At 46.3% G+C, this 11,013-nt stretch overlaps 1 protein-coding gene across 1 annotated transcript; it reads right to left on the bottom strand.

The window, feature by feature from the left end:
- Nucleotides 1-237: 237 nt before the first annotated feature.
- On the bottom strand, nucleotides 238-10,481 carry LOC122542165 (ferritin heavy chain-like). The gene is made up of 4 exons (XM_043679585.1): nucleotides 10,304-10,481; nucleotides 6,381-6,527; nucleotides 1,536-1,661; nucleotides 238-560 (listed from the first exon to the last, which is right to left on the bottom strand). Exons 1-4 carry the CDS (start codon nucleotides 10,403-10,405, stop codon nucleotides 411-413), a joined length of 525 nt encoding a protein of 174 aa, XP_043535520.1. The 5' UTR covers nucleotides 10,406-10,481; the 3' UTR covers nucleotides 238-410.
- Nucleotides 10,482-11,013: the final 532 nt, after the last annotated feature.

Here is an 11,013-nt window from a genome sequence, read left to right as displayed (position 1 = left end):
TGTGTCTGTGTGGGTACTCCGGGTGCTCCGGTTTCCTCCCACAGTCCAAAGATGTTCAGGTTAGATGAAATGGCCATGGGAAATGCAGGTTTATAGGGATGGGGTGGTTCTGGGTGGGATGCTCTACAGTGGGTTAGTGTGGACTTAATGGGCCAAATGGCCTGGTTGCACACTGTAGTCTGGAGCTGTGAGAGAAGGGCTACAGCTTTAAAAGAGAAACACCCATGAAATCCATAATACTTTTCAATTAAAGTTATTTATTACATAATATTGCCACGGCCACTCCACAGACAAATATTTCCTTCCAATTCTCATTCCTTCACCAACCAGCCTAAAATACTTTGGATTTCAACATGGCGCAGGTGGAGGTTATAAAGAGAGAGACTTGAGGTTCCCACAGTCAGGTCCTTCTATCCAAGAGTGTGCTTGTTGAAGAGGTATTCGCCCATTCCACTCAGCTTGCCCACGGTCAACTTCTTGAGACTTGTGATGTGATCTCCCAACGTCTTCAGCGTTTCTACGCTGCTGTTCAAGAAATTGGACTCGAGGTAATTGCACATCTGAAAGAACAATAAAATAAACCAAATGTGAAATAACTCAGTGACTCCGGTCAGTTATTATACCTGATGACATGAGATCGGTCACTACCAGTCACAGAACCGAAGATCTGTGATGTTGGAAACCTGAAACAGAAATGTCATGTGCTGGAGGAACTCAGCAAGTCTGGTAGCATCCCTGGAGAGAGAGCGAGAAAGAGTTAAGAATTCTGTTCTGAGGGTCACTTGACCCTGAAACGTTAATTCTGATTTCTCTCCATGGATGCTGCTCGACCTGCTGAGCTTTTCCAGCAATTTCTGTTTTTGTTTCTGATTTACAGCACGCGCAGTTTCTCAAGAAAGAGCTAAAGTGCACTCAAGGAGTTCAGAGTCAATCAGGAATGGAATCCATTTGGCACCAGGGAAGCAAGTGAAATATTGCTGTTCATGACAAAGGGTGTCATGAGATGGACGTGCCCATAAACCCCACATTCACTGGGTGATGAGGGCAGTTAGAATAATTCAAAAGTGTGGAAGGAGGCCATTGAGTCCATGCCCATCCTCCAGAGAGAATCCCACTCAGAACCACGCCACCTACCCTATCCCTATTACCCTGCATCTTCCATGGCTAACCCACTTATGGGGCAATTTAACATGGCCAATCCATAGGACAATGCAGCCCTTTGGCCCTTGATGTTGCACGACCTGTGGAACCAGTCTGAAGCCTATTTAACCTACGCTGTTCAATTTTCACCCATATGTTTATCCAATGACCATCTAACTGATATATCTTTGGATTGTGGGAGGAAGCCCATGCAGATATGGGGAGAATGTGCAAACTCCACACAGTCACCCAAGGGTGGAATTGAACCCGGGTCCCTGGTGCTGTGAAGCAACAGTGCTAACCACTGAACCATCGTGCCACCCCTGTTCTATACATCAATAACAATGTGCCCGGTGGCGGGGGCAACAGCCCATAAGGAACAAAACGCGAGCTACCTGAGGGTCATGTTTATCGGAAGCCAGGCGATGCAGTTCCAAGAGAGATTTGTTGATAGTTTTCTGCAGATCAAGTGCACACTGAATCGCCTCCAACCCATTGGTCCATTCTTGCCTGTCTGGTTTCTGTGCCAGGAAAAGAGTCAAAATGAGATCTCTCTCTCTCTCACTGTCTCTCTCTACAGAAGCCTGGAGGCACCACCGTGTGGTTTGGCAACTGCCCTTCCCGAGGGTGAATAGGCTGGGGCTGTTTTCCCTGGAGCATCAGAGGCTGAGGGGTGACCTTATAGATGTTTACAAAATCATGAGGGACATGGATAGGATAAATAGACAACATCTTTTCCCTGGGGTGGGGGAAGTCCAGAACTGGAGGGCATAGGTTTAGGGTGAGAGGAGAAAGATTTAAAATGGACCTAAGGGGCAACTATTTTTTCACAGAGGTTGGTACGTGTATGGAATGAACTGGCAGAGGAAGTGGTAGAGGCTGGTACAATCACAGCATTTAGAAGGCATCTGGATGGGTATACGGATAGGAAGGGTTTAGAGGGACATGGGCCAAATGCTGGCAAATGGGACTAGATTAATTGAGGACATCTGGTGGGCAATGGAGAGGTTGGATTGAAATGTGTATTTCTGTGCTGTACATCTGTGTGACTCCATGACCACAAGACATGACAGAGAGTTGTGAACATAGCCCAGTCCATCACGCAAACCAGCCTTCCATCCATTGACTCCATCTACACCTCCCGCTGCCTCGGGAAAATAACCAACATCATCAAAGACCACTCCCACCCCGGTTATACTCCCTTCCATCCTCTCCCTTGGGCAAGAGATCTAAAAGTTTAAATACATGTACAAACCTTTTCAAGAGCAGCTTCTCCCTCACTGTTATCAGACTTTTGAATCGACTTCTCAAATGTTAATTCGGATTTCTCTCTGTGCCCCTTCTCTGTGGCTGTAACATTATATACTGCACTCTGTTCTGCGATCCTGATACACTCCGTACGGCATGATCTACTGTGGTAGCATGCGCAGTAACACCTTTCACTACATCTCAGTGCACGTGGCAACAATATATCAAATCAGCAGCAAAACTCTAATCTCTTGTCGGTGTGACTCTCTCAGTAAGTAAAGTGGGGATGGTGGAGAGGAAGCTGTGAATTCTGTCCATTTCACACACGCTGGATGGAAATTCCTTTGACGCCTTGCAATTTCACACCAACTCCATAATTTGCACAGGGGGCAGAATCAAATTTGGGGATTAACTCTTCCCTTTGTTATGGACCAGGCCCAACCCCTCAAATCATTTTTAAGCAGGTAGCCCAGACCATAAATTCACTATTTGTTTTAGGTTAGCGTACAGTGGATATTCCTGGAGTGAATTAGCTGGTCAGACAACCAAGTTTTAAACAAACAGAACTTATTTCCAAAATTACAGAATAAAATACAAAGAACAGAAAATAGAATACCGGATAACGTTTCCTGTCCAAAAACCTGACAGACTATCCCGACTTAATGATGCTGTTCCGAAAATACTTGCAACAATCTCCATAAAGAGACCCCTTAGCACAAAGAGTAAAAATGAAACCAACCAGGGCTTACAGGCTTGAAGTTAGAGAGAGTGCGGAACCGGCTGGACTTGCCCCTGCAGCCTTTCTTCATACACGCTGCTGCTGAACTGAATCAAAAACTCAAATCGAAATGAAGGCTAGCTGCACAGCAAGCTGGCCACTCCCCTTTGATTAGACTGGTTATTTTTAAGGCTTAAAAGCGCTAGGCTGGAGGCATTATCTGTTAGGGGTAAACAAAAAGGGCCTCAATAAACCTTTCAAACCCAGCCAAGTTGGAGCCTGGCCAGTTACCCCCTCCCTGGAAAAGGGCATAGTAACCTTGTAAATAGATCAACATTGTGACACCTTCCAGCCTTCCAGATGCAGTGAACACTGGCAGTGACAGTGACGTGCGATGGTGTAGGGCCTGTTGTTGTCATTAAATTTCCCATGGTGCATCACTGGAGTAGGCTCCAGACATCACTCAACACATATGGAGTGGTATTAGGGCAGATGATCAGAAGCTTAGTCAAAGCTGTAGGTTTTAAGAAGTGTCTCTAAGGTGAAGGGAGACAGAGAGAGAAAGGGGGCTGGTGGGGGTTAAGGAGGGAATTCCAGAGTTTAGGTCCTCAGGCAGCTGTAGGAGCGATTCACCAGAGGGAAAGCGATGGAAAGCGGGAATGTGTAAAAGGCTAAACGTCTGATGGGGAATGAGGTTACATTTGGCGGGTTACAGCCAAAAGGCCGTAAGTAATAGGGGCAGGAATGGGCCATTTGGTCCCTCAAACCTGCTCTACCATTCATTAGGATGATCTCCCAGGGCTGAAGAAGAAAGAGGATGGGAGGTGGGATTGGAGAGTGGGGAGCGCAACAAGAGCAAGAATTTTAGAATCGAGGCAGCTTGGTCAAGCCATTAGAAGGTGTCAGTGCAACTACCTGAGTAACCCACCATGTCAGATTTTGTTAATATTCATCACAAGATGCAGGCTGATGGAATGTCCATCCCTACTTGCCCAGAGGGCAGTTAGTGTAAGCCACCATTGTGGTGGGTCTGGAGTAACACGTAGACCAGACTAGGTAAGGATAGCCATTTCCTTCCCTCAAGGACATTACTAAACCAGATGAGGTTTTCCTTGACAATGGATTCATGGTCATCATTAGAGTCTTTATTCCAGAATGTTTATTGAATTCAACTTCCGGCATCCGCTGTGGTGAGATTCGAACCCAAGTCCCTGGAACATTATCAGGTTTTTGGATTAACAGTCCAGCGATAACACCACTAGGCTATTGCCTCCCCCAAAACCTGTAACAGTCTAACAGAACTAGACAGGGTAAACAAGAAGGATGTTTGTGATGACCAGGAGAGTCCAGAACCAAGGGGGGGTTCATGGTCTAAGGATATGGAGTGGGTCATTTCAGACTGAGATTAGGAGAAATGTCTTCACCCAGAGAGTGGGGAGCCTGGGGAATTCTCTGCCACAGACAGTGGTTGAGGCCAAAACATTGAATATTTTCAAGAAGGCATTAGATATAGTTCTTCGGGATAAAGGGATCAAAGGGTATGGGGGAGAAAGCAGGAACAGGGGATTAAGTTGGATGATCAGCCACGACTGTACTGAATGGCACAGCAGGATTGAGGGACTGAATGGCCTACTCCTGTTCCTTGTTTCTATGTTTGTAACAGATTATAACTGCAAGTTGTATTTATACAGCGTTGTTCATGTAACAAATCTCCCAAGAGGATTCACAGAAGCGTTGTAAAACAATACATGATACTCAGCCTCTTCAGGAGATATTGGTTCAGGTTTGGTCACCGAGATAGGCTTTAAGGAGCAGTTTCAAGGTGGGAATTGAGATAAAGTGGTGGAGAGGTTCAGGAAGGGAATTCTGCAGGTTAGAGCTAACGACATAGCCACCAGGATTTGTCAGTGATTCACAACAGGGATGCTCAAGATTGTCAGAATGAGGGGAGGCAGCCATCTTGGAAAGTTGTGAGGCTGGAGCAGATTACGGAGATGGGGAGGGCTTTGAAAACAAAGCTTGAGAATTTTGAAACTACAGGGATTGTGAACTAGGTCAGCGTGCACAGGGGCGATGGGTGTTCAGAACATGGTGTAAGTTAGGGCACGGACGAGTTGGATGATCTCATGTTTACCTAGTCATTACCACGTTGCTGCTTGTGGGAACTGACTGTCAACAAGTTGGTTACTGCAACTTTTTCCACACAACAGCAACTGACTACACTTCCAGAAACCACTTTACGAGTTTGGGTTGTGAAGGGCATTATGCAAATGCAAAGAGGTTTCTGTTGCTGCTTATCGCTCTAGCAACACCTCACACAGATGATCTGCTGGTTGGCTCATTGCACCTGATGGGATCTTGCTGTGCAGAAAATGTACCACTGTCTCTGCTACACTGCCATAGTACCCACTCTTCAATAGCTTCATAACCTTCAATAGCTCTCAAGTGTATTTGTCTTAAAGTTTTCTAATCAACCTGTTCAGCAATGTTATAACCAGTCCTCAAGAGGAAGTGAGACTTGAAGCCAGGCCACCTGTCTCAGAGGTAGGGGCACTACCACTGCATCACAAGAACCCTGGTCCGGCTGCAGCTTTGGGAAGGATAACATTGCAAAAATCAACAGTCTACTGCTATCTAGTGGTAGACAATGTGAACTGCAGCGCCCAAGGAAATCCCACATGGGGATTGTGGGTGCTGCTGGCAAGGCTGGTATTTGATACCTATCCCTAATTGCCCTTGAACTCAATGGCTCTCTAGGCTGTGGGACTGGAGTCACAGATTAACCAGGCCAGGTAAATTGGCGGATTTCTTTTCCAAATGCAGTCGCTGGTAATGTAGTCATGGTGTGGAGATGATGGTGTTGCACAGGGATGGACAAAGTTAAAAATCACACAACACCAGATTACATCCAACAGGTGCTTCCAAATTAGTGATATTAGTGATAATAATCCAGCTCCCTCACACTGTCACTCAGTAAAACCCTCCCACTCAGCTCCCTGTGTTAATGATGCTATCTCCATTGATGTTAATCCAGCTCCCTCACATTGTCACACAACACCTTCAGGCATGAAAGGGTAGAGGACTAAAAGGAAATAAAGGGGGTTAGAATCATAGAATCCCATTTTCCAGCACTTGGGCTATGGCGTCACAAGTGCACATCGAAATATTTCTTAAACGTACTTCTTACATGAATGTACACTGGGCAAGAGCTTACAGGAAGCACTTCACACTCACTGGGGAAAGAAATGACAGTGATCAGAAGCATCCAGCTCACCTCGATCTCCTCCAGCCGGATACGACCTCCCCTTAGCTTCTGGTAGTTGGTCAGCTCCTCGGCGTTTTCACGCAGCAGTTCCGATAGTTTGTGGAAGTACTTTGCAAAGTTCTCCAGTGCAACGTCGTCCCGTTCGAAATAGAAAGACTTTTTTGGAAGAGAAAAGCACACAGTTTAATGCTTTCAACAAATTGATGGTGGTGGGGGAGGGGAGGGGATCAGCAAACTTGAAAAGCCGCTTAGTTCAAAGTACCCGAAGAGCTGCAATGCTGAACAAGGTTAATCACAAAGAAAAACACACCATTTCCAGAAGATTTTAAAGGGTTTTTTTGCGCAAACATGGATAGGGTAAATCGGCAAAGTCTTTTCCCTGGGGTCGTGGAGTCCAGAATTAAAGGGCATGGGTTTAGGGTGAGAGGGGAAAGATATGAAAGAGACCTAAGGGGCTTCTTTTTCACACAGAGGGTAGTACGTGTATGGAATGAGCTGCCAGAGGATGTGGTGGAGTCTGGTACAATTGCAACATTTAAGAGGCATTTGGATGGGTATATGAATAACAAGGGTTTAGAGGAATATGGGCTGGGTGCTGGCAGGTGGGACTAGATTGGGTTGGGATATCTGGTCGGCATGGACAAGTTGGACCGAAGGGTCTGTTTCCATGCTGTACATCTCCATGACTCTATGCTCTTAAGTGAATGGTGCTTTCTTAAATCTGGTTGGTTAGTTCAGTTGGCTGGATGGCTGGTGAGTGACACATTGGCTGAGGTTACTATGAAAGGCCGTCCTTCTCAACCTCTCCCATTGCCTCAGGTTAAAATTGCTCTGAGTTGTGGCTCTCTAATAAGACAGCAGGTTATGGCTAATTTGTCTTTCACTTTCTCAGAAGCAGAGGTTGAAAGAAATGCACTATTTGCCATCAAAATGAGTTTAATTAATCATGGTCCACTCTTTGCTGAGCTGTATCTGCATCTGTCAAGTGACAATCCCCTGGGCCAGACGTTAGATAACAAAAATCAATTGCTGAATAAAAACTGAGGAGGTTGTAAATCAGAAACAAAAACTGCTGGAATAGCTCAACAGGTCTGGCAGCATCTGTGGAGAGTAATCAGAATTAATGTTTCGGGTCCAGTGACCCGTAGGTGGAATGAACTGCCAGAGGAGGTGGAAGGTGCAGGTCCAGTTACAATAGTTAAAAGACGTTTGGATAGATACATGGATAGGAAAGGTTTAGAGGGATATAGGCCAAACGCAGACAAGTGGGATTAGTTTGTTTTGGGAAATGTGGTCGGTCTGAATGAGTTGGACCATAGGGTATATTTCTGTGCTGTATGACTCTGTGACTCAATAACCTCAGTTTTCAGGAAAGACCTGAGACATTAGGTCTTGATTTCTCTCTGCAATTACTGCCAGACCGGCAGAGCTTTTCCAGCAATTTCCATTTTTAAAACAATTTGCTGCATGCATTTGTGGCTAATTCTCCACTCTTTTAATGTTTCCCAACGTTTGAGGAGGGTTGGTTGGAGGAATAAATCATTTTACAATGTCTTTTACAAATCCGAATGGTTTGCAGAACTCTGCTCTGGGTTCTGGACTGCCATAATCCCTGAGAGAAAGTGAGATTTCGAGAGCCTGTCCCTTCTCGAGCTGGGATCATGTGGCAGGCAGTTTGACCGGAAGCTAACTGGGCAAGATCAAGCCTGGTTCCTATTCATAAACTGTACTCACACTCACATACAGTCACGCGTGTGGAAACACACCATCGCACACTTAATAAACATACACATCCTCACACTACACTGTCCCCATCAAACACTCCCAGAACAGGGGCAACACAGGGTTAAAAACAGAGTAAGGCTCCCTCTGCACTGTCCCCATCCAACACTCCCAGGACAGGGACATCATGGGGGTAGATACAGACTAAAGATCCCTCTACACTGTCCACATCCAACACAACATGGACAGGGACAGCACAAGATTAGATACAGAGTAAAGCTCCCTCTACACTGTCCACAGCCAATACTCCCAGGACAGGGACAGCATGGGGTTAGATACCAAGTCAAGCTCCCTCTATACTGTCCCCGTCAAACCCTCCCAGCTCAAGATTAGATACAGAGTGAAGCTCCCTCTATAATATTCCCATCCAACACTTCCAGCATGGGGTTAGGTTTTGTCGAGGTCTATGGCGGGCTGCCCTGATGGGTATGATGCGGGTGTGTACCAAGTAGGCGGTGCTGTCAAACACTCAGTGGGAATGAAGGGGGGAACACTCAATCAATTCATTGACCTTGGCCGCAGAAGCAACAGGTGGATATAGGGACCCCTCATGGATGGATTGGGAGGCAAGGGTCTGGTCAAAATAGTGAGGTGGTGCCTGTCTGCTGTGAGATTGGCTGATGTTTGGATCAAATGGGCTTGTGATGTCCTCATGGTTAAAAGTCTGATTCCCATCTTTGCCATGGCTGACATCTCGACTGGTCTGTTTACTGAGTCCTGGAGTTAAGTTCACCCACTTCAATACACCGTGCGTTAAGACAAATTTCCGACTTTGTTTGACTTTGGAACACATGAATCAATTCCAACCACATTGTGCCTCTTAAATACTACTCCTGGCTGTGCAGCACTTTGCAACAACCTGCAATAATGGAAAGCGCAATGAAAATGCAAGTTCTTTCTTGGCCTCATCCCTGCTTACCTTGAGAACACTGCATAAAGAAAGCGATATTCTCCTGAAAGACCACAGTATATAGGAGCTGAAGTCTGGAGTGTGGTGCTGGAAAAGCACAGCAGGTCAGGTAGCAATCAAGGAGCAGGAGAATCGACGTTTCGAGCAAAAGCTCTTCATCAGCTGGTGAAGGACTTTTGCTCAAAACGTTGATTCTCCTGCTCCTCGGATGCTGCCTGACCTGCTGTGCTTCTCCAGCACCACTCTAATCCAGAATCTGGTTTCCAGCATCTGCAGTCATTGTTTTTACCTAGTCCTCACTTTTGCCTATATAGGAGCAGAAACCCATCCAGTCTGCTCCTCCTTTCAAGAGGATCAGGGGTGATCTGCTAACTCTCAACCTCACTTTCCTGCCTTTTCCCCAATACCCTCGATCCCTTTACTGATTAAACATCACCAGCTTTTACAGATGGACCATTGACAGCAAACTGTCCGGGTGCATGACGGCCTGGAACAGCAACTGCTCTGCTCAGGACCGTAAGAAACTACAGAAGGTGGGGTGCCCAGCCCAAACCATCACGGCAGGCAACCTTTCATTACGGACAGTCTGCTCACTGCCTCGGAAAGGCCGCCACCATCATCGAAGACCCCTCCCACCCCGGGTGATAGCCTCTTCCACCCCCTTCCGTCAGGCAGAATGTACAGAACTTTGAACACATGCACAGACAGGTTCAAGAACAGCTTCTACCCCCCCGGTATTAGAATTAAGATGGAGCTCTCAAATTTCAAATCTAATGTTGATCTTGCTTTGTGCGTCTCCTGTGTCTAAGCACCTCACTCTGTCTAAGAACCCTGTGATCTGCATGTCCTTGTTTGCTATGATCCCTGTACTGCTCGCAAAACAAAACCTTTTCACTGTACTTAGGTACATGTGACCACAATAAATCAAATCAAATCAAATCAAATGTACTTAACATCCCAGCCTCAAGAGCCCTCTGTGGGAAAGCGTTCCACAGTTTCACTCCCCACAGAGAGAGGAAACTATTCCTCATCTTATAGGTGACCCCTGATTCTGAGATGGTGCCATCTGATCCCAGAGGGCAAAACAACACGCAATATTTGACACAATATAATCACCGAGAGGTTAAAAAAGGTATCTTTTTCAGACACAAGAAATTCTTTGCAAGGGTGTAGCATTTTAAAAGGCCAATTTAGTTCCCACTGTATCATGTACGATGTTGATAAAAAGGCAGGATTTTACCATGGCTAGGTAGACGTAAGAGGTGTAGTAGTTGATGCTGATGAGTTTGTTGATGGCAGTCTCGCTGTCTGGGTGGAAGTTCTCTCTCACCTGAGCCTGCATTGCTCAGACCATGGGCTCTGCCTGTTCACTCCAAGCAGTCGTTGCAGGAAGCCTGGCTCAATGACGGGGGCGGGGAGCTCAGAGACACACTTGGGTTATCAGGCACCGCCCACGCCCCACAAGGGGGAGGGTGCAGGAGGTCTGCTGGACGATTGATTCAGAAACCAACCCAGCTGGCTGGCTGGCTGCAGACACGGACTGTTACACTCACGTAAAGCCCTTCCTGACAAAGCAGACAGGCCACAGGTGGTTTCATCAGGACAAACTCAGAAGTCACACAACGCCAGGTCACAGTCCAACGGGTTTATTTGAAAACGCAGGTTTTCAGACCGTCGCTCCAAAAGCTTGTGATTTCTAATAAACCCCTGTTGAACTATGACCTGCTGTCATGTGACTTATGAGTTTGTCCATCCCAGTTCACATGATGGCTGTCATCAGGACACACATGCAAGAATGCCAAATTTCAAACCATCACCACAATTTATACTGCAGGATGAAAGAAAGCTGATTATTCAGAAAGTTGGCTCTGATTGGCCGATGCGTTGCCCTGGAGAAATAGCTGCCAAGATCTCACTGTCCCCACCCCCACCCCAAATAATTAAAGGTGT

This window comes from Chiloscyllium plagiosum, chromosome 39 (assembly GCF_004010195.1).
Source record: "Chiloscyllium plagiosum isolate BGI_BamShark_2017 chromosome 39, ASM401019v2, whole genome shotgun sequence".
Lineage (NCBI taxonomy): Eukaryota > Metazoa > Chordata > Chondrichthyes > Orectolobiformes > Hemiscylliidae > Chiloscyllium > Chiloscyllium plagiosum.
Note: the sequence above shows the minus strand (reverse complement) of the source record. Positions and strands in the feature narration are given on the sequence as shown.

Bases quoted from the DNA above. Each gene is read 5' to 3' on its own strand.
- LOC122542165 (XM_043679585.1), bottom strand. From the start codon at position 10,405: ATGCAGGCTCAGGTGAGAGAGAACTTCCACCCAGACAGCGAGACTGCC. The intron at 6,528-10,303 runs GTAAAATCCTGC...CTTCCAAAAAAG, and splicing joins CTTACGTCTACCTAGCCATG to TCTTTCTATTTCGAACGGGA. The intron at 561-1,535 runs GTAGCTCGCGTT...TTGTTCTTTCAG, and splicing joins CCGATAAACATGACCCTCAG to ATGTGCAATTACCTCGAGTC.